Source organism: Neoarius graeffei, chromosome 16, assembly GCF_027579695.1.
Source record: "Neoarius graeffei isolate fNeoGra1 chromosome 16, fNeoGra1.pri, whole genome shotgun sequence".
NCBI lineage: Eukaryota > Metazoa > Chordata > Actinopteri > Siluriformes > Ariidae > Neoarius > Neoarius graeffei.
The window spans coordinates 28,445,597-28,473,510 of NC_083584.1; the positions used below are offsets into that span (position 1 = coordinate 28,445,597).

At 43.3% G+C, this 27,914-nt stretch overlaps 2 protein-coding genes and 1 pseudogene across 2 annotated transcripts in view; 2 read left to right on the plus strand and 1 right to left on the minus strand.

The window, feature by feature from the left end:
* On the plus strand, nucleotides 1-11,351 carry chrac1 (chromatin accessibility complex subunit 1). The gene is made up of 3 exons (XM_060942745.1): nucleotides 1-150; nucleotides 4,793-4,919; nucleotides 10,170-11,351. The coding sequence occupies exons 1-3, from the start codon at nucleotides 13-15 to the stop codon at nucleotides 10,241-10,243; spliced, it is 339 nt and encodes a 112-aa protein (XP_060798728.1). The 5' UTR covers nucleotides 1-12; the 3' UTR covers nucleotides 10,244-11,351.
* si:ch211-57n23.1 (uncharacterized) overlaps nucleotides 11,279-27,914 on the minus strand; it is a 22,368-nt gene continuing 5,732 nt past the window's right edge. Inside the window, exons 2-3 of the mRNA XM_060942744.1 lie at nucleotides 16,503-16,976; nucleotides 11,279-11,737 (exon numbers count right to left, since the gene is read on the minus strand). Coding sequence (XP_060798727.1) covers nucleotides 11,596-11,737; nucleotides 16,503-16,966 — 606 coding nt within the window. The 5' untranslated portion in view covers nucleotides 16,967-16,976 and the 3' untranslated portion in view covers nucleotides 11,279-11,595. The remainder of the gene's footprint in view (nucleotides 11,738-16,502; nucleotides 16,977-27,914) is intronic.
* LOC132900009 (uncharacterized) lies at nucleotides 24,322-26,468 on the plus strand (annotated as a pseudogene).

The following is a 27,914-nucleotide window of genomic DNA, read 5'->3' on the forward strand; positions in this document are numbered from 1 at the left end:
CTTTCAGAAAAGATGGAGAACAAAGTTGAACGTGCGGCTAATGGGAAAAACGTCTCTCTTCCTATTTCACGTGTAAAATTAATCATGAAGAGCTCGCCGGATGTGTCGTGCATTAATCAGGATGCTCTTTTCTTAACAACGAAAGCAACGGTAATTAGTTTATTATTGTGGACATCATACAGCAGCAGGTTTAGCTCTAACCTCATTCCACTGATGGACTGGAGCTCATTTACATGTTAAGAATGAAATATTGCTTTTGTAGTCTGTATTGTGTAGCATATAATTAATGTTTTATAAAAAAAAAAAGATAACGAGGATATTCTGAATTATTTCTTTATTTCCAACTTGTGTTATGAATTCTTCAGGGGAAACTAGCTTTAAAAAAAAAAAGTAGGTTGAAGTCCCAGTGTGACGTCACATTAATTTACATATTCGTGACATGATTGTGCTCATTTGCATATCAAAACTCTTGTAGGCTTCTGAAGATAGTCACAAATTAAATGATGCACTAATCTGTCGCGGAACACTGGACCAGCTCTATACCCTAAATAGGGTGCTCGAGGGTTCATGGGAGTTTGCCCAACCAGTCCACATGTGCTTTGTGGATCTGGAGAAGGCATTCGACCGTGTCCCCCGTGGTATTCTGTGGGGGGTGCTTCGGGAGTATGGGGTTCGGGGTTCTTTGCTAAGGGCTGTCCGGTCCCTGTACGAACGGAGCAGGAGTCTGGTTCGCATTGCCGGCAGTAAGTCAGACCTGTTCCCAGTGCATGTTGGACTCTGGCAGGGCTGCCCTTTGTCACCGGTTCTGTTCATAATTTTTATGGACAGAATTTCTAGGCACAGCCAGGGGCCGGAAGGAATCCTGTTTGGGAACCACAGGATTTCATCTCTGCTTTTTGCGGATGATGTTGTCCTGTTGGCTTCTTCAAACCGGGACCTTCAGCATGCACTGGGGCGGTTTGCAGTCGAGTGTGAAGCGGCTGGGATGAGAATCAGCACCTCCAAGTCCGAGGCCATGGTTCTCGACTGGAAAAGGGTGGCTTACACTCTCCAGGTTGGTGGAGAAGTCCTGCCTCAAGTAGAGGAGTTTAAGTATCTCGGGATCTTGTTCACGAGTGAGGGAAGGATGGAGCGTGAGATCGACAGGCGGATCGGTGCAGCCTCTGCAGTGATGCGGTCGCTTTACCGGTCCGTCGTGGTGAAGAAGGAGCTGAGCCAAAAGGCGAAGCTCTCAATTTACCGGTCGATCTACGTTCCGACTCTCACCTATGGTCATGAGCTTTGGGTAATGACCGAAAGAACAAGATCGCGGATACAAGCGGCTGAAATAAGTTTCCTTCGCAGGGTGGCTGGGCGCTCCCTTAGAGATAGGGTGAGAAGCACAGTCACTCGGGAGGAGCTCGGAGTAGAGCCGCTGCTCCTCCACATCGAGAGAAACCAGCTGAGGTGGCTCGGGCATCTTTTTCAGATGCCTCCTGGACGCCTCCCTGGGGAGGTGTTCCAGGCATGTCCCCCTGGGAGGAGGCCCCGGGGAAGACCCAGGACACGCTGGAGGGACTATGTCTCTTGGCTGGCCTGGGAACACCTCGGTGTTCTTCCCGAGGAGCTGGCCGAGGTGTCTGGGGAAAGGGAAGTTTGGGCTTCCATGCTTAGACTGCTGCCTCCGCGACCCGGCCCCGGATAAGCGGAAGAAGACGAGACTAATCTGTCTGAAAGTGAATTGTTTGAATTATTTGTTGTGTGTTTTGGTTTTGTACTAGCTTTATTGCCAGGTTAGCAAAGCAAACTCTATTAGCTATGTACGCTTGCTTCCAAATAGTCAAGTGGTGATTAGTCGTGAGGAAACAGTGATGATTGGTTGTTGGGAATAGGGATCGACCGATATGTTTTTTTTTCAGGGCCGATACCGATTATTATGGAATTGGGATGCCGATAACCGATATGTGCAACCGATAAATGTAAACATTATAATTCACATGAAATTAAACATAGCACACACTGACACAGACCTTCATATCCATGAAATGTATGTTTAATTGTAAAATTGAACATGAAATTTTGTGCAGGGAGATGCCAGCAGCATTTGTACAATAAAGTCAAACATTAGTTAGAATAAAATGAGAAATAAAATAATAATAAAGTAAATATTCACCAATAAAAAAATAAATCACTCCCTACTATATTACAGCTCACCATTTTCAGTGGAAAATAAATGAAAATACACTCTGGATCCTTTTACACTAAGAACGAAGTAAGACTTACCAACTTCAAGTAGTTTTTAAATAACAAATCAAGTGTAGGGAGCTGCCTGCAGCATTTTTTAAAAAGTAAAATCAAACATAAAGTAGGCGATCACTCCCTATTATGTAACAACTTAAGAAGTAACCATCTACATTCTAATGCTTTTAATGCCCAAGCCTAATATTCCCAATTTAGGAGGATTATATTGTAGTGAAGGAAGCATTACATGTAGTTTCAGCGAGACTAGTTGGTTGTAGGTTAATTCAAGTGCTTCCTTCCGTAAGCTAAGTTTGCCTGGCTACACAGATGCAAATGGACAATTTTAACGAGTAGTAGATGAAGAATGTAAACATATAATGATGTTGTGCTTTTGCAACTTGTGTGTTTGTAACTTATTGAGGCAAAAGCAGCGTGCCCTTACCTTGAAGTGGGATCTGCTTCTGCCCGAGTGCCCATATGGCCGCCTTGAAACAGTTCACAGCGTTTAGCTACGCGTGTTGATTGGCTATATCTCTTGTGCCAAACAAATCAGATGTTGTGGTGGGCGGGACCGTGTTCTTGAACTCAGTGAGGCGAGTGCAGGAAAGGACGTGCAGTGACAGTCGCGTTAGGAATGAAATGGCTGCAAAAAGGCATGTTATCGGCATATCGGTGGAAATTATGGCCGATACCGATAACCCTAAAAATGCAGAATATCGGCCCGATATATCGGCCAGGCCGATTATCGGTCGACCCCTAGTTGGGAATGATGGTGATCAGTGATTAGTCATGAGGCTTTCCACACAAGTGAACCTGCCTTCTCAGTTCCTATAACCAACAGCTGTGATGTGAGCTGAAGAGGGAAGTCATCCCCCCCCCCCCCCCCCCCAAAAAAAAAATCCATCCCTCTGAGTTACATGTCGGTCCTGGGATCGAGATGACTTCTGCTCCTCGGACCTGCCTGATCTATCCTGGTGCCCTGTGTCTGGTTGGAGTCTCATCTCGTCGCTCCTGTGGAGGGCGGCCCCATGTGGACAGTTGGGGGTCATGCCTGAAGGACGCTCTGGACTCTTGCAGTGGTGCTTTTGTGGCTGGGGACTGCAGTTGACTTGCTGACTTTAGGACTATGGTTGTCGTGAACGGTTTTGCGCTCAGGTTTCCGTCAGTGGGGGGTTTACAGCGTCAACGAAGCTGACTTTGTTAGGACTGTTAATGTTATAGTCATGTTGTCTGTTGTTGCCCAAATGAGGATGGGTTCCCTTTTGAGTCTGGTTCCTCTCGAGGTTTCTTCCTCATGTTGTCTGAGGGAGTTTTTCCTTGCCACCGTCGCCACAGGCGTGCTCATTGGGGCTAGATTAGGGATAAAATTAGCTCATGTTTTAAGTTGTTCAAATTCTGTAAAGCTGCTTTGTGACAATGTTTGTTAAAAGCGCTATACAAATAAACTTGACTTGATATGACCTAATGGTTAGAGAAGCAGCTTTGGGACCAAAAGGTTGCCAGTTCAATTCCCTGGACCAGCAGGAATGGCTGAAGTGCCATTGAGCAAGGCACCTAATTCCCAGGCTGCTCTGGGTACGTTGTATGCCACTCTAGATAAGAGCATCTGCTAAGTGAATGTAATGTATGGAGAGCAGGACAGTCCTTACTATCTGCTTAACAAGTTACTAGGCTTTCTTTCTGTCTATCAGTCTGTTTTGTTTTTTTTTGTTTAACCAGGTCTCACTGAGATTTTTTTCAAGAGAGACTTGACCAAGAGGGCAGCAGAAAGTTTTAACAAACAGATACAATACAATTAACATAAAAGGATTTTAAAAACAGAAACTATCTACAGCAGCGCTAACCAGTGGAGCCATCTTCCAGCTTCTTTCTTAAGATAAAGTCTCATCTCATTATCTCTAGCCGCTTTATCCTGTTCTACAGGGTCGCAGACAAGCTGGAGCCTATCCCAGCTGACTACGGGCGAAAGGCGGGGTACACCCTGGACAAGTCGCCAGGTCATCACAGGGCTGACACATAGACACAGACAACCATTCACACTCACATTCACACCTACGCTCAATTTAGAGTCACCAGTTAACCTAACCTGCATGCCTTTGGACTGTGGGGGAAACCGGAGCACCCGGAGGAAACCCACGCGGACACGGGGAAAACATGCAAACTCCGCACAGAAAGGCCCTCGCCGGCCACGGGGCTCGAACCCGGACCTTCTTGCTGTGAGGCGACAGCGCTAACCACTACACCACCGTGCCACCCTCTTAAGTGAGATTAAAAAAAGTTAGTGGCAACACTGTCAGAAATGCCTCACATCCTATTGCCCGGAATAAGCACAGTGTATTATGTCTATTCTGTAACTGCTTAGGTACATAGTTTGGACACTGACTTATTGCAGTACATAGTTCGACCTTGTAAATGCACTGGATTATCTTTATATATAGCAACAGATGAGCAAAATGTGATATTTTCAATGCTATTTAGTGACCTTGAGTTTGATTTTAGGCATAAGATTCATTCATAGTTTGAGTTGAATATGTAATGTTTTTGCCTGCTTAATATGAATGTATTGTTCCAGGAGCTTTTTGTTCAGCATTTGGCTTTGACTTCATATAATAATGGCTCAGGAAAACAGAATGGCACCCTGTCCTACAGCGATCTGGCCAACACTGCAGAGGAGACGGAAACGTTCCAGTTTCTCACAGGTGAGAGCTTTGTGTTTCTCTGAGGTTTTAATGTCATGTAAACGGAGGCTGTATTGTTAAATTTGACAGATACATTAGGGAATGATCAGCTTCAACTGAATTTTATCGGATAATCTGTGGAGGTTTTTTTTTTAACTGATGCATTTTACAGTTTCTTCCATCAGACAGTGTGGTGCAGCACAACAGTTATTAATCTGAATCTAGAGATATCTTAAACCTGGTCAAGTACCTGTAAGACGAGTTCTCTGGAGGTTGTTAGGTGGTGAGAAGTGTGATATATTTCTCAATTTGACTAAAATAAAGACAGACACATAATTGCTGTGGTTGCTTCTCTACTATACAGGATAAACTACTGAGGCCAGAGAGTTTGTTGTAATGGCAGAAGGCACATCCAAACAAAGTCAAAGGGGCCAATACTTTTAAGTGCATATCCTGGACCAATTTTGTTTTTGTTTTTTTAAATATGAAAGTATGTCCCTTTACACACTCATCCAGAAGGCTAATTTTGCACAAGGCCATCTGTCTACAGCAGAATAAAATAAAACGTGTCTGGAAAAATCCCAAGGGAGTCTGGAGCCAGATTCGTGACGTCACCTGCAGAAGCGCCAGCAGGCTGCGAGAGCTCGCACGGTTTCAGTGCACAGCCTGTGTAGACCAAGCGCTCCCATTTCTCTCTCACTCACTACGTTTGCATGCACATAGAGAGAATCGAATTTCTGCCGTTGCTCGACTGAAATCGAAGTTCAAAATGCCATGTATACACCTTAATTCGGCTGAAATTGAACCGAACTTAATTTCTCGGAATCGAGCTACACGACCTAGATTATGCGACTTCTGCCGAGCTACTTTGTGCATGTATACCCTATCGAGCTAGTTGTCGAGCTACTTCTGGAAGTGACGAGTGACGAGACCACAAGCGGGAAACACAACAGCTTCGGTCGGCATGACAACAGTAGTAGCGAGCAGCAGAAGAGGTCAGGAGGAACAAACGAAGAAGAGAAAATGGCGATGTAGAGCTCTCTGAAGTGTGGGTGGAGCACAGAGGACGGCAGGACAAAGCTTCTGGTACTAATAGGCTTTTTATTGTCAGAGTTTTCAGTTTAACAGCCTACTTTTATTCTTGAGAGAAGTGCGCGCGCGCTGTGTTCTAGTCCCGGGATGAGCTCTCCCCTCTGCTCTCCCTCTGCCTCCTTAAATAGGGCGCGGTTACTGGGAAGACACACAAACACAGGTTAATTACCCTCAGGTGAAGGAATTCTGCCACTCACCTTCCCTGGCTCCGCCCTCCTGTCACAGACCGGCACTTGACCACGCCCCCACTGCCACAGGCAAGCAGAAACGTGCACTTCTGGAGCAATGAGGAGACAGAGTTCATGCTCATTCAGCTTAAGGAGTTGAATATATTAAAATTCATGGACGGGAGAAAAACGCGCAATGGAGAACACGGAACTGATAACTTTGTTTACACTCTTGAATAGCTCTTCTTCATGACGACAACCGGAAGTGTACCAACACGATGGGGCGTGTAGCGCCACCTGTGGCTCGGGTGCACAATGCACCTCACACAATAGCCCGATTTCATTGTGTGCATGTACAATTGGATTTCTCTGGCACCCCTGCTGGGACCTTCAGCTCAATTACCGACAGCAGCTCGATTTGGATGTGCATGTAAACGTAGTCACTGTCCGGTCTTTTGGGAAACGATGAGTACTAATCCCATCAAGATTGGTGTTGCTGCACCCTCCTACAATAAATCTGTTAACCATTTTAATAATTACGCGGTAACGTTGAAGAAATTTGCAGAAAACCACCAGGTCGTTTTCTCATAAACAAACCACTGCTAACGTAGGATTCAGAGGGAGGCGTCATGCAAATCAATGTTTGCCGGGAAATCCAAATGCCAAGTTTTTTCAGAGGCGGACCAATTCGCCTCAAATGGTTTGATTTCAACTGAATTTTTCTGGTATTGCGCAAGGTAAAAAAAAATTGCACAAAATGCAAAATGTGACAGATATTTGACCAAAGTTTAATATAAAATAGGAGAATTACATTGATCTTGCACCTGAATTTACCCGTGATATGCACTTTAATACTTTGGCCTACTAACCAGAAGGTTGAGTTTAAAACCCAGCACCATCAAGCTGCCACTGCTGGGTATCATGGCTGATGAGGGGTGCGCTCTGACCCCAGCCATCCTGACAAGGTGTGAACAGACGTATACATGTACAGTACCAAGCTAAAGTTTGGACACCCCTACTCATTCACTGGGTTTTCTGTATTTGGACTTTTCTAATGTATGGAATTATGTGGTAAACAAAAAAAGTGTTTAAAAAAAACAATGTTTCACATTTTAGATTCTTCAAAGTAGCCAGCATTTATCTTGATGATGCTTTGCACATTATTGGCATTATCTTAACCAGCTTCATGAGGTAGTCACTTGAAATGCTTTTCAATTAACAGGTGCCTCGTCAAAAGTTAATTAGTGCAATTTCACGCCTCCTTAATGCATTTAAGCTCAAACAGTAAATAGTAAATAATACAAATACAGTAAATAGCCCTATTCCACAACTGTAGTAATCCATATTATGTAAAGAACCGCTCGACTAAGTAAAGAGAAACGACATCCATCATTACTTTAAGACATGAAGTGACTTACTTAATAAAAATAAAGATAAAACACTAAATTAGAAGGTGTCCAAACTTTTGACTGGTACTGTAGCTGTATGCACGTTATCATGTGACTATATAAAGCTTGCTTTGACTAATATGGGTCATCATATTGAACCATTAAAGTAGAAAATTTGGATCAGTGCATATCTAAATTTATTTATTTATGGGGGGGTATGTATGAGTCTGTCTCAGAAACTGGGTACTGTGGGGGTACCCCACTAAATATACTCCGTCAATAAACTATACGGTTTTGAATGGTGATTTTGGTTTAATTTGAAATAAAATGATGAAAGACATAATACAGATAAAACTAAATCTTTGATGTGAATACTCTATTCAGAATTTGGCAAAAATTCTGCAAATTTGTGGAAAAATGGCGGCTTGATCTGGGACATGATAAACGGTTGACTACATCGCATTCCCTTAAAAAGGTTGTAGTCCACTGAAAAGTCTACAGTTATCACTAATTGTATTTTAAGTTGTAACTTTATACACGTAAGGATTGGTGCGCTCACAGAATAATCATAACCATAATAAAACATCATGCAAAATATTTGATCGCCGTTGTAACTCCATTTTCTGCATACCCAAAACCAATACGATCGTGTGTTTTGATCTAAACCGAAAGCCTCAGGGTCGAGGTCACCACCTCACCAAAAGTAGTGACTTATGGCCCTTTTCCACTACCCTTTTTCAGCTTGCTTCAGCTCGCTTCAGCCCGACACGGCTCGCGTTTCGACTACCTTAGAGCAGCACGACTCCGCTCGCTTCAGCCCTGCTTAGCACCCAAAACTCGCACGGTTTTGGAGTGGGGCTGAAGCGAGCCAAACCGAGCCGAGTGGGGCTAGGGGCGTGAGGACACACTCCCCTGTGCACTGATTGGTGAGGAGGAGTGTCCTCACACGCCCACATACGCCCCGCGAGCACGCTGGGATCTGTAAACACCGTAAACCCGGAAGGAGAAGAATTATGAATTGCGAGAATTTCTGAAGCCTTATGTGCCTCGCCTCATCTATACGCTCTTGCCAGTATCTGTTGGCGTTGTCGGTGACAACAAGGCACAGCACCAAGACCAGCAACACTAACGACTCCATGTTTATTGTTTACTATCCGGGTCGTGAGACTACCGCTTAAAAGATCACTGATGTCACTGTTTGCGCCGCCTAACGACATCACGTGACGTCCACCCACTTTCGCTAACTCCACCCAATGTGTCCACCCACTTCCAGCCAGCACGGTTCAGCACGGTTGTAGTCGAAATGCAACTCCAACAGCCCCACTCAGCTCGACTCAGCCCAACTCAGCACGGCACGGCTCAGCCCAACTCAGCCGCGTTGGTAGTGGAAAAGCGGTATTAGTCACTACGCCATATAAAAATTGTTATAAATCTGAGATTTTGTTTTTTAAAACAAAAGCTGAAAGTTAGGTATAGAATATGTTTCTTACAGAATATGTTACGATGGCAGCTGGTCTTGTATGAGTTTCTGAGCTATAAAATGAGTTGTGGTCTATATTTTACCGTAGCGTGTTAGACTATTTGTGTGCGGGGAAGGACACACATTAACAATTCACATGTGTAGAATGGAATTTTCCACTCCAGCAGTTAGAAGTTGATCGTGCTTCCATTTGCAGTCTCTCTGTTACGCGGGTGATCTGTTCGGATGTGATCACTGAAAATGTGAGTTTTGACAGTTTTATTTTGTTTTAGTCTTGCAGTATAAGGCAAGAGTGTTTCTTTTTCATCTTACTTTCATATTTCGTAGTGTTTGCGTATTTTTGGCCAATATTTTGCAACCATGGTCAATTTAGATCGAACTTTTGATAGAATCTACGGCCAGTCATTTTGCCCCGCCCCCGCCTCACGCTCCGTCTGGTGCGGTAGTGATGTCCCGTTGCTCGCGCGCCGCAGCAGAGACCCACACGACCTTCAGCCGGTACAGTCGCTGTTCTTTTACCACCGCCGTTATTCTCATCTTTCCGGTGTGTTCTTGATTTTTCCATTGTATCCTATTTCGCCATATCAAATACCCAAAATGTATCATATTATTCATATTTAAGTGAATAATCAATTCAGTCATCATAACTTGGCATTTTTAACCCAAGCAATCAAAGAGGAAATTTATTCAATATTTTCACTCATCTGTGAAGGAGGGGCTTTAATTCTTCATGATGTAGTTATTTTATATGGAAATCAATTTTACAAAAGCATTTGAATTGTAATCAAAAAAAATTTTTTTCCACAGTGGAGGCCAGATAAAGCAAGATGCTATCTTTTATATTCTTATTAAACATGACAAAAGAAACATTGTGTTAGATAAATGCAAAAAAAAAAGTTAAATTAGAAAATTTATTTTTTGACTATAATGTCCCAAATGAGAGACCAGTTTCTGAGACGGACCCATATATGTATGGATATACAGGGTGTCCCAGAAGTTAGGGGGCACTCTGGAATAATAAACGTAGATCAATATGCCCCCTAACTTCTGGGACACCCTGTGTGTGTATGTGTACACACAAAAAGAGCTTATAAAGATGTTGCCTTTCCCATGTTTTATACTCCCTCTCTTTCTCCTTTCTTAGATATTCTTCCAAAGAAAATCTTGGCGCGGGATTATCTGAAGTCCCTGGAGAAAATGGAAGAACAAAACGACTGATTTTTTTGTTTGTTTGTTTTTGGAGGCAGCCTGTAAACAGGAACTGTTACTTCAACATCATTCTTTAAAATTAACTGATTATGATAACATGTGAACAGGTAAAAAACAAGAATACTTTCCTCACAACAGATAGCAGAAGATGAACTCCAGGACATCTCACCCAAATAAATCTGTACAGTTCCTCACACCTTGTGGGTCAAGTGGTGAGACAATTATTCGTTTTCTTTTATTGTATTCAGATACGTAGTCTCCTGATCACCACCAAACTGCAAGGCAGAGTGGCCACTTGAAGTGTTTCATACATATATTTATGTTGTATAACTCCTGATTTGCTTCTACAGCTATTGCGTTTTAGGTCATAACTGGCTCTGACCGATTCTGAAATTACAGCTGCTCTAAAAGCGGGTACTCAGGGTGCACACACTGTTTCATTAAATGGGCATTAAGATATCAGTATTTTTATTATACACCTGAAGATAAAAACGCACTCTCATTGTGCAGATTGCACACGTGAAATAAATACTTAAAATTTATTTTTGTGTGTGTGTAAATATATTTTTTTTAACTTTAATTAAAACGACGCACTGACATCCTGCAGGTTTAATCAGTGTCCTTTACTGTGGATCAGAATTGGTTATACTACAGCTTGCTTGTACTTTCCTGCTGTTTCAGCTGATTACATGCACTGAATTTCAAAAGCGTGAGCCTGAAAACTTGAAACATCTTCAGTTTTGTATAGTGTACTGTATGATTGTTGGTGTATATTTTTCAGTAAATAAATCTTTGGTTTCTTATTCACTCAGCTATAGTTTTTTCCGGTCCTGTAAAAGGTTGTTTTAAGAACGGTTGTTGAACTGATGCATCATGCCGTGACACCCAACCCTTTTTGCTGGGATATAACTGATTATGAATCTAATTATAAAGTTGTCTTATTTCCCTTATGTATAATCATGCATCATGTTTTAGAGGAACAGGGATGGTGTGGGTGTGTGTGTGTGTAACATTTTATGATACAATATGCATTAGTATTTGACATTTTATAAAAGTATACAAAAGCAATTTAATGATTTTATGTTTACTTATAAAAGATGCAAATACATCCATCAAACTGGTGTTAATTTTTTTATAACACATTAAGATTTTCCTAACGATAACTAATGATACAGTTGTTCAATATTATGAAAATACTTATCTCTGAAAGGTGTCATAACCTCAATACATCATATCACCTGCCCCTAACATTGAAAATGAGGTATAATACAACAGAGACATGCTTTAGGTGTAAAATCCCGCTTCCTCACAGGCATACACTGTACTGTAAATTGTCTGCTGTAATGGGCTTTTTTTTTTTTTTACTGGTTCAGTAGCCGGGTTAGTCGGTGTTGTATGGTGTTCAATGTCCTCTCAAGCTTAGAGAGACGCTGCTCCAGGAGAGCTGCCATTTCATCTCTGCCATTTATGGAGTTCATGGTGTTTGCAATCCGCTCCTTTAAACTGGAATGAAGAAACACTTGATTTACTTAATTGTGTTAATCATTGTCATTTGTCAGTTTCAGTTTTTGAAATAGCAGCTTTGTGACTAAGACTGAGATCTGAAAATAATCTAAACAATCACCAAATTTTACTGAAGTGTCTCATATTAATTTCACTGGGGAAGAATTTGAAAAAAAAATTCTGTTGAGTTAGATTTTTATGCTGATTAAAACTAAAATTGGCATGCTGATTCCAAAATTGCACTCAGTTTTTTTTCTAGCACATCAAGTTTTTTCTCCACAGCTTACCCTCCAGATAAGCAAAATTCCACTGTAGTAAGACTATTTGAAGGTTATGGAAGAACGTTATCAGGGTAGATGGGATGTACATATGATGGCTGACTATTGTTGGAGCATCAAACGCAATAGTCCTCAAGTTGAACACTCCAGAAAGAGCTATAAACATAAATTTTTACCTTAACTACTTGCACAGGCGGCACGGTCGCCTCACAGCAAGAAGGTTCCGGGTTCGAACCCAGCGGCCGGCAAGGGCCTTTCTGTGTGGAGTTTGCATGTTCTCCCCGTGTCTGCGTGGGTTTCCTCCGGGTGCTCCGGTTTCCCCCACAGTCCAAAGGCATGCAGTTAGGTTAACGTGGGGCAGCCTTGGGCTGAGGTGCCCTTGAGCAAGGCACCTGACCCCTGACTGCTCCCCGGGCGCTCTGGTGTGGCTGCCCACTGCTCTGAGTGTGCGCGTGTGTTCACTGCTTCAGATGGGTTAAATGCAGAGGATGAAATTCACTGTGCTTGAAGTGTGCATGTGACGAATAAAGGTTTCTTTTTCTTCTTCTTGCACACAATTATAATTACAGTAGCCATATCCTTTGTAAAAACGTGTTAAATAAACATTGCAGTCATGCCTGTTTCATGTTTCATTGTATGTCAATATTTGTAAATTTTTATAAAACAAGCACGTATCTGGTAAGTACAGTATTTTTCATATTTTTTAAGAAAACGGGGATCCTATAGTTCAAAAACTTGACGTGATAGAGAAAAACTGAGATTAGTTTTGGATTGCGCACCCAAAAATTAGTTAAAAACAGCTGTCAGACCTAACTCAACAAAAATTGTGTTCCCCAGTGTTTTTCACATCTCTGATGTCAACAGCTTTTAAAGCTTATAAAAGTGTTTTCATTCATATTCGCCTTATGAACAGTTTTCATTACATCACCTTGACCTGGCAGTTTACCTGATGCACAATTACGTACAGTGGATATAAAAATCTGCACACGCCTGTAAAATTACAGGTTTTTGTGATGTAAAAAATTCATCTCATCTCATTATCTCTAGCCGCTTTATCCTGTTCTACAGGGTCGCAGGCAAGCTGGAGCCTATCCCAGCTGACTACGGGCGAAAGGCGGGGTACACCCTGGACAAGTCGCCAGGTCATCACAGGGCTGACACATAGACACAGACAACCATTCACTCACATTCACACCTACGGTCAATTTAGAGTCACCAGTTAACCTAACCTGCATGTCTTTGGACTGTGGGGGAAACCGGAGCACCCGGAGGAAACCCACGCAGACACGCGGAGAACATGCAAACTCCGCACAGAAAGGCCCTCGCCGGCCCCGGGGCTCGAACCCGGACCTTCTTGCTGTGAGGCGACAGCGCTAACCACTACACCACCATGCCGCCTTCGATGTAAAAAATTAAACAAAGATAAATCATGTCAGGTCTTATTCCTCATTTAATGTGGTATAGCAACCAACAAGATTCAAGTAAAGACAGAAGTATTTTAGGGAAAAAAGAAAAACCTTAGATAAACTGGTTGCACAAGTGTGCACACCCTCTTATAATGGGGCACATGACTGGACTCACAATTAACCAATCATGTTCAAAAGTAATTATCATACAACTGCCATGAATGAAGTGATTCTGATGAACCCCAAAGAAAGATCAGCTGTTTCTGTAGGATATTCTTGGCATATGAGAACAATCTCTCCATTCTTCCCATGCCTGAGCTGTGGGGCAGCATAGTTAGACAAAAAATTAAATTAAATTAAATTAAAAAAAAAAACCCCTCAGACCTAAATCCCCCCCACCCACTATGGAGCAAAATGTGTTAGGGTCGGATGAAACCAAGGTACAATTTTTTGGGGTATAATTCTAAAACATATGTTTGCTACAAAAACAAGACAATCAAAGGATACCATTCCCATGATGAAGCATGGTGGTGGTGGTTTCATGCGATGGGGCTGTTCTTCTCCATCTGGGACTGGAGCTCTAGTCAAGATAGAGTGAATCATGGATAGATCCAAATACCAATCTAATTTGGTACAAAACCTGCAGGACTTTTATAGACAGCTGAAGATGAAGGAAAAAAAAGACCTTCCAGGACATTAATGATTCAAGACACAAATCCGAGGTCAACAAAGGAACAGTTTCAGAAGTAGAAGAACATTTTGGAAAGGCCCAGCCAGAGTCCAGATTTAAATCTTATCAAAAATCTTCGATCTTGGGAGCCTTTTATTCTTTTTCATTTCACAAAGATGAACAATTGCGCATTTCTAACAGACAAATTGCTCACACACACACAAACATTGCCACATATGCCTGAAAGGAGCTTTAATTTAACACCACCCTTGTGCAACTTATGCAGGTTTTTTTCCCCTTTTTTCCCCTTAAAATTTGTTTTTCACTTGAATTTTGTTGGTTGATACAGTATCTCATCTCATCTCATTATCTCTAGCCGCTTTATCCTTCTACAGGGTTGCAGGCAAGCTGGAGCCTATCCCAGCTGACTACGGGTGAAAGGCGGGGTACACCCTGGACAAGTCGCCAGGTCATCACAGGGCCGACACATAGACACAGACAACCATTCACACTCACATTCACACCTACGCTCAATTTAGAGTCACCAGTTAACCTAACCTGCATGTCTTTGGACTGTGGGGGAAACCGGAGCACCCGGAGGAAACCCACGCGGACACGGGGAGAACATGCAAACTCCACACAGAAAGGCCCTCGCCGGCCCCGGGGCTCGAACCCAGGACCTTCTTGCTGTGAGGCGACAGCGCTAACCACTACACCACCGTGCCGCCCCTTGATACAGTATATAACATTAAAAGTGGAAATAGATCTGACATGAATTATATTTATTGATTTTTTTGCATCTCAAATGCCTGCAAACACAACACCTCACAGCGAAATCCAGGCAGCGGCTGTACTTTCTCCGCCGACTGAGGAAGTTTAAGGTCTCCCCTTCCATCTTGACCACATTTTATTACTCCTCAGCGGTGGAGAGTGTCCTAACAGGCTGTATTACGGCCTGGTTTGGGAACTGTACAGAATGCGACCAGAAAGCACTGCAGAGAGTGGTGCGCTCTGCGGAACGGACGATCAGAGCCCCCCTACCAAGTCTGATGGACATATACACAAAGAGGGTGGGAGCTAGGGCCAGGAAAATCACGCGGGATGCCTCACACCCAAACTCTAACCTCTTCACCCTGCTGAATTCAGGCAGACGACTACGAAATCTCCATGCACGAACAGAGAGACTGAGGAAGAGTTTTTATCCACTGGCAGTTAGACTGCTAAACTCAGTACATTTTAAATAATCCCTTTTATCAGTGTTAGAGGACTCATTTTCCTCTTTTTAACTGTGCACATTTCATTTTAATCTTGTTGTTATCCTCAGGCCATTTTAACTTACTCATTAGTATTTTAGACTTATTTTTTACATGTCATGCTTCAGGAGTCTCATCTCATCTCATTATCTCTAGCCGCTTTATCCTTCTACAGGGTCGCAGGCAAGCTGGAGCCTATCCCAGCTGACTACGGGCGAAAGGCGGGGTACACCCTGGACAAGTCGCCAGGTCATCACAGGGCTGACACATAGACACAGACAACCATTCACACTCACATTCACACCTACGGTCAATTTAGAGTCACCAGTTAACCTAACCTGCATGTCTTTGGACTGTGGGGGAAACCGGAGCACCCGGAGGAAACCCACGCGGACACGGGGAGAACATGCAAACTCCACACAGAAAGGCCCTCGTCGGCCACGGGGCTCGAACCCAGGACCTTCTTGCTGTGAGGCGACAGCGCTAACCACTACACCACCGTGCCGCCCGCTTCAGGAGTCATCTTTTACTTTTCTAGTGCGTTTACTTATTTGCATATGTTGTTTTTATTCTTATTTATTTATTTATATATATGCTGAGCTGATGACCCCTTCAACATTTCACTACATGTAAAATGTATGTGACAAATAAAAGCACTTGACTTGACTTGCAATTTTACCAGACGTGTGCAGACTTTTTATATCTTTTTTTTTTTTTTTTTTAGATATTTTTTTGGGCTTTTTGCACCTTTTTTATTGGATAGGACAGTGTAGAGACAGGAAATGAGCGGGAGAGAGAGAGATGGGAAGGGATCGGGAAATGACCGCAGGCCGGAATCGAACCCGGGTCGCCCGCATTCATGGTATGGCGCCTTAACCACCTGAGCCACGACGCCCCCAGACTTTTTATATCTACTATGTACGTGATCTGATATCGTGCCTGCATATGCATCCTATGTTGCCGCGTCACAGCTCCAAGGTCTGATAATTGTGTCCTTGGAACTAACTGGCAACTCTAAATTACACCCAAGTGTGAATTATTATGGAGTCACATCCAGGGTGAATTCCTGTCCAACTGTTTTTCTTCTCCATTTTATCCTGAAGGTATACACTTCTTTTTTCTCTCAGCCCTTTTTAATATGGTAGTGATGCAGTTTACCTTGCAAAGGGATCATGGTCCCCACCCTCCTTCCTCTTCTCATCCAAGTCAAAGAAGACCTTCTGCATGGATTCTACAGTCTGAGAAATGCTCAGGTGATCTTCCCGAACCCCTTGAACATCCATCATGGCTTGCTGCTCATATGAGACTCCTCCCTCCTCCAGACCGCTGGCCTCAGTCACAGCGTGGAGTGCCGCTCGGTTCTGTAGCACCAGTAGACGCGTCTCCTCAAACTCCTCTGGTCCTGCTATGTCTTCCCAGCACACAGGAGAGGATGGCGGCAGCCAGAAGCGCTGAGTGCAGTTTGCTACATATCCAGGTGTCTCCGTGACAAAGGGACTGTGAGCCGGGAAGCTGTGCAGCAGCTCATGAAGGCCGGAGCCCCAGTCTCTGTCCTCCATGTTCACATCAAAGCTGCCTCCAGAGTGGCACACAGTGAGAAGGAGCAGGAGAAACCATGCCATCCTGCCGCAGCTATGGAAAAAGAAAACACTATATTCCCAATCCGGTTCCTGAGAAACATTAGGGTTTGTTTGTTTTTCTCAAGGGTTCAGGATTCATTGGATCATTAGGGTTCTTTACCTCCTATAGGGGTTTTTCACCTGACGTCACAGGGTCACGTGACGCCCCGGTGTCCGCCATTTTGAAGGTCAAGCTAGCTAATGTCAACAACATAGTAGCTGGTATGTTACTGTAGCAATGTTTACGTTCAGTCATTTGGATGACTGTTAAAACTTTTCAGTCTCAAGTTTTTCCTTTACTGTATTTACTAGTTTACTGAGTTAGCGCGCTCGGGCAGGCTGGGAGTGAGCGCGCTAACTTGGGCAGGCTGGGAGCTAGCGCGCTCAGGCAGGCTGGGAGCGAGTGCGCGCTCCCAGCCTGCCCGAGCTAGCGCGCTAGCTCCCAGCCTGCCCGAGCTAGCGCGCTAGCTCTGTAAACTAGTAAATACAGTAAAGGAAAAACTTGAGACTGAAAGGTTTTAACAGTCATCCAAATAACTGAACGTAAACATTGCTACAGTAACATACTAGCTACTATGTTGTTGACATTAGCTAGTGCTAACAGCTAGCTGCTAGTACACTGCTACAACTACACTGACCCTAATAATACAGTTCTTGGTCATTGCCTGGTAACAGCAAATTTATAATGGGCCATGTCTCAACAGACTAAGAAGTTATTTCAATGACATTTAATAACATTTTGTTTATCCTGAGGACCGAAAGTAAATGAAAATGTGAACAAACCTTAGCTGTAATAAGATGGCGACCACCGGCTCCAGGGACGACCCGCTGATGTAGGCATGTTACCCAGCCTGACACAAAATATTTGTAGGCATCCAAACTCTTATACGCTTTCAGATCAATACCTGTGTATGGCGATGGGTTTTTAACGACATAGGTATACAGATCATGTGGGCCGAAGTTAGGCAAAGACGAGGGCTTCGTGTACTTCCGTACGTCAGTGAACAATCCTGGTGGAAGCAGGTAAATGTCGTTCTCTAAGCCTGCTAACCTCAATTTTTGCAAATACCTCTCCCTCTGCTCGCCCTGTAAATGCCCTACGTCGCTGGATAGTGAAGGTGTTTTCTGCATCTCGCTCCTTTTTCTTTTATGTTTTTCGTTTGTCGCCTTCCTCGCATTCAAACTGATTCGAGCCGTGCCGTCCAAAATGGCAGCATCACATGACTTGGTCACGTGGGTGAAAAACCTCTATAAGGGATCTACTTTCAGATACTTTCTGATAGCGAAATACTGTTGTGGTGTTTCACATAAAACTTTTAAGGGTTATACCAAATGGATTACCAAGGAACCCTTAAGAGTTCTACATTTTAGGAGTGCAGTATAGAAAGATTTTCACATTTGACGTGTATAATAAGTGAAAATTGTGCTGAAATTCACTAGTGCTCGTAAAACACTTATAATTAAGGAATTCCTGGCCATCTATATAAACACCCCCACCCCCCACCCCCCGTGGGCCATTTAACTCCATCCTGCCTTCAGAACTGTAGTGCAAAATTGATGTGAATGTTCTCAATTTAGTGATTTTGTCAATAGATTTTGGTGAATTTTAGATCCTTTTACTGACCTTATTTCAAAGAAATGCCTAGTGACAAATCCAGTGGACTTTTTGCCCAGATGTGAGTGACTTCTCTCAGCTCACATTACAGCTGCTGAATTAAGAAAGCATGTTCAGGTGACTCACTAACAGTAAAGCCTGACTGAGTGGTGCTTGTATGAGCCATTATTTCCAACAATCACTCAGTGATCACCACTGTTTTTCAACGACCAATCACTATTCACTATTGTTTCCCAACGACCAATCACTGCTCACTGTTGTTTGTCCCAGCTGCACTCCTTTGTTATTCATTTTAAACTCTCTTCTTGGTTATACGGTATTTACAAGTAACAAAAGGGAGCTATTCCATCTCTAAGCATTTCCTTCATGTCTATCCTACTGCTTCTTTTTGTATGTATTCTTGATTCAATGCAAAAGTAAATACATTGGGACCGCCGCATTATCTGTGGTTTACCCCAGGTCAAAAGTATTAAGTAGCTACATCAGAATCCTGTTCAATTGCGAGAGAGAGAGAGAGAGAGAGAGAGAACATTCACATAACTTTTATTACAGTATATTGTTGTAGCTGTTTTATTTTATTATATTATATGAAAATGGGGTGGCACGGTGGTGGAGTGGTTAGCACTGTTGCCTCACAGCAAGAAGGTTCTGGGTCCGAACCCAGTGGTCGACGGGGGTCTTTCTGTGTGGAGTTTGCATGTTCTCCCCGTGTCTGTGTGGGTTTCCTCCGGGTGCTCTGGTTTCCCTCACAGTCCAAAGACATGCAGGTTAGGTTAACTGGGGACTCTAAATTGTCCATAGGTGTAAATGAGTGTGAATGGTTGAGAGGAGAAACCTCTAGAAGGCAGCAGAATCCAGTAGAAGGCAACAGAAAACCACTACTATAACGTTCCCTAGATACGTTGATGGCTGAAGCTGTAAGAATGGCCACATCGCTGTAGTGATATGCCAAAATGGATATGGAAATGAGTGTTTTGCTGGGAAATACACCACTTGTATTTTTCATACGAGCTACATCCAGGACACAGAGAGCCAAAACCATGACATAAATCTCGATTTGTCACTCATGAGGATATCCATGAATTGTTTTGATAAATTTGGGTACTTTTTGTTTGTGAATGTGTCCATATAATAAAAAGAAAATCACATGTTGGCTTGAAGAAATGAAGTTTATCTTTTTGTGTTGAAAAACTTGCATTTTTCATGCAAAATATATCCTGGATCTGAGTGTCATATTTCCCGATATCTTCACTCCGATGACATAACTCCCAGTGTTTTTCCGCTGACTAGACACGTGTTGTTAAAATGGCGAACCGGTTCAAAATTAAAAACCTATTGATTAACCTATGTTGTGTTTTTTTGTGGATGTGTTCATATAATATAAAGAACATTACATGGTGGCGTAAAGATATGAGGTTTATCTTCTCATGTTGAAAATATCTTCACTCACGAATATATTCACCACTTGGAGATAAATTTCATATTTTTGCGTAACCGTGTAATATCCTCTATATGTTACCATCATTGATGTCATATTGCATGTAATTTATAAATTAAACTTTATCATAGGGGGCGGCACGATGGTGTAGTGGTTATCACTGTCGCCTCACAGCAAGAAGGTCCGGGTTCAAGCCCCGTGGGTGGCGAGGGCCTTTCTGTGCGGAGTTTGCATGTTCTCCCCGTGTCCGCGTGGGTTTCCTCCGGGTGCTCCGGTTTCCCCCACAGTCCAAAGACATGCAGGTTAGGTTAACTGACGACTCTAAATTGACCGTAGGTGTGAATGTGAGTGTGAATGGTTGTCTGTGTCTATGTGTCAGCCCTGTGATGACCTGGCGACTTGTCCAGGGTGTACCCCGCCTTTCGCCCGTAGTCAGCTGGGATAGGCTCCAGCTTGCCTGCGACCCTGTAGAACAGGATAAAGCGGCTACAGATAATGAGATGAGATGAGACTTTTTCATAGGTATGTATATACACGAAAACAAGCTTTATACATTCTTTTACTTACGTTAGTGTTATGACAAATGACTTTTTATAAGAAATGTTTTACAGTCTATTAGTATAGTAGAGCGGCGGCTACAATTATCGACACCTTAACGATCTTTTGGTCACTGCAAAAGTAGAAAAGACTTTCAATATGTAAATTGTGCATGAATAATTACTCAAACTTCCACTGGGGGGGGGGGGGGGGGGGGGGGGGGGGGGGGGGAAGCTGATTCCCAATTACTTAGCGTATCAGATCACGTGACACTGTTCCACAATTATCAACATTCAGATGATTATTTATATTTAAAAAAATCATCAGTATGTGGTATTAAGTTAACAAAGCATAGTTCTCATCTCATCTCATTATCTCTAGCCGCTTTATCCTGTTCTACAGGGTCGCAGGCAAGCTGGAGCCTATCCCAGCTGACTATGGGCGAAAGGCGGGGTACACCCTGGACAAGTCGCCAGGTCATCACAGGGCTGACACATAGACACAGACAACCATTCACACTCACATTCACACCTACGGTCAATTTAGAGTCACCAGTTAACCTAACCTGCATGTCTTTGGACTGTGGGGGAAACCGGAGCACCCGGAGGAAACCCATGCGGACACGGGGAGAACATGCAAACTCCGCACAGAAAGGCCCTCGCCGGCCACGGGGCTCGAACCCGGACCTTCTTGCTGTGAGGCGACAGCGCTAACCACTACACCACCGTGCTGCCCACAAAGCATAGTTTTTATTTAAAATTTGTTTTACATAGACATATTTAGTAAAAAATATCATCTCATCTCATTATCTCATCTCATCTCATTATCTCTAGCCGCTTTATCCTGTTCTACAGGGTTGCAGGCAAGCTGGAGCCTATCCCAGCTGACTACGGGCGAAAGGCAGGGTACACCCTGGACAAGTCGCCAGGTCATCACAGGGCTGACACATAGACACAGACACAGACAACCATTCACACTCACATTCACATCTACGGTCAATTTAGAGTCACCAGTTAGCCTAACCTGCATGTCTTTGGACTGTGGGGGAAACCGGAGCACCCGGAGGAAACCCACGCGGACACGGGGAGAACATGCAAACTCCGCACAGAAAGGCCCTCGCCGGCCCCGGGGCTCGAACGCGGACCTTCTTGCTGTGAGGCAACAGCGCTAACCACTACACCACCGTGCCACCCCTAGTAAAAAATATTTTTTATATAAATATATGGATGCCAGTGCTTATGTAAATGAGGAAGCAATTCTAATGTTTGTAAAAAAAAAATGAACTGATAATGTTTTACCCGTGTCAGAAAATCTTTTTGTTCCACTTTAAGTATTTTTCGTAGATCACATTTTGTTAATCATTCATTGTTGTTTGTATTAATTTCTAGTTTTGTAGTTTTACCAATAAACGTCAACAGGCAATTGACATTGTAACCACATGAAAATCCAGGTCAAAGGTTGCATGCCATTCCTCGAACCAAAATATAAAATGTCTACTGATATTGTAATATGTGGTAGAAATTTACAACAAACTGCAAAAGTATTTTCTGAATGAAATAGAAAAATCTGAATATTTCAAGCATGTAATTTTTTATTTGCTAGGAATTTAATTCTAGTCTAATTCTATTTATTGCAGTAGGATTCCAAATACTCTATAAACATTCCATTCTGTTATGAATGAGGAAAAAATATTATAAATCACAGCACTTGAAAATTTTTTTAAAAAGTACTTCATCTACTTCAACAATGTTACACAAAGATCGATACATAACAGTTGTAAATGTCACTTAATTCCACAGGGTGTCGATAATGGTGGACACCGGTGAAAGTGATCACTGTTATCGATACATCATGTGACTTCTCAAATGCGCGTTTAAATACAAAATGGCGACTGTCAAATGAAAGAGTAAGAAATAAAGTAGGTTTCGACAAGGAGATCATGAAATATCGGTGAATTTGATAAGTAAAAACATGTCCATGATCTTTCTGCCATGCTTACCTGCGATGATAACGTCCGGGTTTTTCTCAAATTCCTGCTCGTGCTAAAAAATAAAAAAATCCATCTCGGGTAACAAGCTGTTTCATCAGATGACAAGATCGAAGGGTGAGGGGGGTCTTCTGTTTGATTAATTAACCAATTTTTTTTTTCGCGGTCCGGTTTTCATCAAATCGTGCACTCTGATAGGCTCGCGAGCGGTCCAGAATCCTACGATACGGACCCTGGTTACGGACCTTTGGCGACTCGCTCATTCACAACAACAAACATAGTAGCAATTTTTTGTCAACATTTATTTTCGCATTTCTCAGTATAATAGCATTAATTTTACATCATGGGTAGCAATAACAACAGTGTTCACAGCGAAAGCGAGTTTTATTTTTGGAAAATTCCGAGCTAACGTAGCTTGTCAAACAGGTTTTTGACAAGCTTGTAGCAGGTTTGTTCTAAATATGGTTTCCCTTTCGGGCGCTCTCATTTTCTGTTAGAATTTGGTAAAGAAAACAATAAATATATTATTCACGAGCTTAAGGTTGGTCCGTATCGTGAAATACCGTGACCGAGGTCTTGAAAATACTGACCGAGGCCTCTTGGCCAAGGTCAGTATTTTCAAGGCCAAGGTCACGGTATTTCATGATACGGACCGACCTTAAGCTCGTGAATAATATTTATTTTTTTTGCGGTCTGGTTTCCATCAAATCGTGCGCTCTGATTGGCTTGTGAGCGGCCTGGAATCCTATGATATGGACCCCGGTTATGGACCTTTGGCAACTCGCTCGTTCACAACAACAACAAACATAGTAGTAATTTTTTGTCAACATTTATTTTCGCATTTCTCAGTATAATAGCATTAATTTTACAGCACGGATAGCGATAACGACAGTGTTCACAGCGAAAGCAAGTTCTACTACCCTGATGAAGACGAAATAAAAGATGTCTGTGAAGATTCTCAGTCATCCAGGTCATAGTAAACTGGGTGGTAAAAGAGAGCAACTGGACTTGCTTGAAGATTCTTGAAGACATTTCACCTCTCATCCGAAAGGCTTCTTCAGTTCTGTCTGACTAAAGCGGTGTTCACATATATACCGGTACGATAGTGGTATAACTGTATCGATACAAAGTATACCGGTACAGTTTAGTGCATCTGTCCACACTAGCGAGAAATGTTTGCGGTTTTCTTTCACGGTAGTTGAAATGCGCGTGCGCGAAATGTTTCCATGGTTACCGAGTAACTTCCTTCCGAGAATATGGCGGATGAAACAACATGTGTGTGCTTTTTGTTGTCAATGTACAGTCTGTATTTCTGGTGGTCATTTATTCAGTCGAATCGTATAAAACGCGTGAGGCAGTTGAGAAAGAAACAAAGAAAACGAATCTCCGTTCTTCACTATTTTATTCAGCGAAGACATCGATTGAGGTGTGTGACTTTTGGTTCATTGCGCATGCGCATTATATTTGTATCGATACAGAACCGCTTCATCTGTCCACACTACAGCGAAGCCCTACAGTACCGATACTGTACCGGTATGAAACCCATACATTTGTGGGTTTCGTACCGATACAGTTATACCGCTACAGTACCGGTATAGTTGCTAGTGTGGACAGGTGTTGCGGTACGAAAGTAGTATCGTATCGGTACAAAAATCCCTAGTATGGACAGGGTATAATAGGGAGCATCAGGTATTTATCCTCTTAATGATGAAAAGCAATCCGAAGGTGCCGTTGAGTCATCCTGTTGGTGTGGGTCATTGGGGGCTGGGTGTGAACTTCTCAATGAGAGAGTGAGATAAGTACATTTCACCATCAATGCTCTCCAGAACAAGACTGAACTGATGTTTGAAGAGTTGACAGTACTTCTTCCCAGTGAAGTTTTAGAATGAGTCTCTGAGTTCACTGAGAAGGCACAGATTTCACAACATACCAAAGGCAAGGAATGGCAGATGCACAAATTTCAAACATTGCTGTCTAAAACCACCTCCTCCAGCAAGACAGAAGTGCTGACTTGGAGGAAGAAATCTGACCAGGCTACACAACCGGACATAGAAGAGAAATGGGTGAAGAACTTATCCGACAGGGTACTCATCCAACCAGAGAAAGATGTTTTATCCAAGGGACTTAACTTGGCAGTTTCACCAGAGCGGATACCAGTGGTAGACCTCATTACAGCCACAGAGTCAGTCATCAGAAACAACAACCTGACCAACACAGAGGCAGAACAACTTAGACTGAAGATATCAGCTGCTCTGTCCAGTGCGAAAGTACCCCCCTCCAACCTCAGCAGCCAAGAAAGGAGGGCTCTTACATTGCTTCAAAGAGACTGGAACATCACCATCCTTCCTGCTGACAAAGGGAGATGCACAGTGGTGCTAAACACAGCAGACTACCACTCAAAAATGATCAGTCTCCTCAGCAACACAACCACCTATGAAACCTTGAGGCGGGACCCCACCAGTTCTTACAAAAAGAAAGTTGTTAGCTGCCTGCAACAACTAGAAAAGGACCAAGCCATCAACCGATCTCTGTACTACAGATTGTACCCTGGGGAAGCCGCTCCTCTCATATACGGACTCCCCAAGATTCACAAGGAAGGAACTCCACTCAGACCTATCATCAGCAGTAAAAACTCTGTCACCTATAACATTGCCAAACACCTAGCCACTATCCTGGCTCCTCTTGTTGGAAACACGCCACATCACATCAAAAACTCCCAAGATTTTACTACTAAAGTTGCAGACCTCAAACTAGACTCAAATGAAACCATGGTTTCCTACGATGTCACTTCTCTATTGACCTGCATTCCCACCACAGAAGCAGTCAAATCTGTTAGAAAACGACTCCTTCAAGACAGCATCTTACTAGATAGAACGAACCTCACCACGGACCAGATTTGTACCCTGCTTGACCTCTGCCTGACCACCACCTATTTCCAGTTTAATGAAAGTTTCTACAGACAGAAGTATGGATGCACCATAGGCTGACCGGTGTTCCCTACTGTGGCCAATCTATACATGGAGGAAGTGGAACATAAAGCTTTGACCACTTTTTCAGGAGTTGCTCCCAGCCACTGGTTCAGATATGTGGATGACACCTGGGTTAAAATCAAAACCCATGAGGTGGAAGCCTTCTCTAAGCACATCAATTCAGTGGATATCAACATCAATTTCACTCGTGAGGACGTCAGTGGGAATAATCTAGCCTTCTTGGATTGTGATGTACACATTAGACAAGACAGAAGCCTGAGCATCGAGGTCTACCAGAAACCGCCACACACAGACCAGTACCTATTCTTCGACTCACAACACCCACTGGAACACAAATTGGGGGTCATTAGGACCTTGCAACACAGGGCTCAGAACATTCCTACAACGGTAGAGGGAAAAGAGAAGGAGCAAAATCACATCAAGAAAGCACTTCCGATCTGCAGGTATCCCAACTGGGCTTTCTTCAAGAGCAGAAAAAGGAACATAACGGACAAGGAGGATAACAGGAACAAACGCAAGAACATTGTCATTCCCTACATTTCTAGTCTATCTGAGAAACTCAGGAGGATCTTCTACAAACACAACATTCCGGTACATTTCAGACCCAGTAACACCCTGAAGCAGAAACTGGTCCACCCTAAGGACAGAATACTCGGACACAAACAGGACAACATAGTGTATGCAATTCAGTGCAGTGAGGAATGCACGGACTCATATATTGGGGGAAAAAACAACCGCTTTACAGGTGTATGGCTCAACACAGGAGAGCCAGTTCCTTAGGCCAGGACTCTGCTGTCTATCTTCATCTTAACAACAAAGGACACTCATTTCAGGATTGCAACGTACGCATTTTAGCCAGAGAGGATCGTTGGTATGAGCGAGGAGTTAAAGAAGCCATTTTTGTCAACCTGGAACGGCCATCACTGAACAGAGGTGGTGGTCTAAGTCACAATTTTTGGGAGGTGCGCGCAGAGCGTCTGCGAAGGGGGGGGGTTACGCAGACGCCATCTGCGACACCATCTGCGAGGACTGCGTTGTCAGCATAAATTGGCCTTAAGACACCATTTATCAGCCACCGACAATGCAGTCCTTGGCATACTTCCCAGACAACTGAATGCACACCAAAACCCAGCTGTTTTCAGTGACTCACAGGAGGACAGAGAGAACCAACAACCCACTGATCACCCCAATGACTCTCTAGGCCATTCACACCCAGCCCCCAGTGACACACACCAACAGGATGACTCAACGACGCCTTAGGATTGCTTTTCATCCATGAGAGGATAAACACCTGATACTCCCTATTAGACAGAATGAAAGAAGCCTTTTGGATGAGAGGTGAAACGTCTTCAAGCAAGTCCAGTTGCTCTCTTTTACCACCCACAGTTTATGAAATAAAAGAAAACATTTTAGGAGAAAGCTGAAAACCTGTAACTGTTGCTAACCCCGAGCAAAAACATGGCTGAATCCTCATCTCATCTCATTATCTGTAGCCGCTTTATCCTGTTCTACAGGGTCGCAGGCGAGCTGGAGCCTATCCCAGCTGACTACAGGCGAAAGGCGGGGTACACCCTGGACAAGTCGCCAGGTCATCACAGGGCTGACACATAGACACAGACAACCATTCACACTCACATTCACGCCTACGGTCAATTTAGAGTCACCAGTTAACCTAACCTGCATGTCTTTGGACTGTGGGGGAAACCGGCGCACCCGGAGGAAACCCACGCGGACACGGGGAGAACATGCAAACTCCACACAGAAAGGCCCTCGCCGGCCACGGGACTCGAACCCGGACCTTCTTGCTGTGAGGCGACAGCGCTAACTACTACACCACCGTGCCGCCCCTGGCTGAATCCTGAATGGCTCAATTTTGTATAAATAGGGGACTACATAGGCGGCAAAATGTAGTTTTTTTTCCTGCCATGGAAGTGCACTTGTATACCGAGGAGGAAGCCATTTGCCTTACAGCCGTGAATGAGGATTCAAAATGCCAGCTCGCCTTGGCTTTGTTTTCCTTTTCGGGCGCTCTCATTTTGTGTTAGAATTTGGTAAAGAAAAAAATAAATATATTATTTACCAGCTTAAGGTCGGTCCATATCGTGAAATACCGTGACCTTGAAAATACTGACCAAGGCCTCTATTTTCAAGACCTCGGTCACGGTACAGTGGTGCTTGAAAGTTTGTGAACCCTTTAGAATTTTCTACATTTCTGCATAAATATGATCTAAAACATCATCAGATTTTCACACAAGTCCTAAAAGTAGATAAAGAGAACCCAGTTAAAGACAAAAAATATTATACTTCGTCATTTATTTATTGAGGAAAATGATCCAATATTACATATCTGTGAGTGGCAAAAGTATGTGAACCTTTGCTGTCAG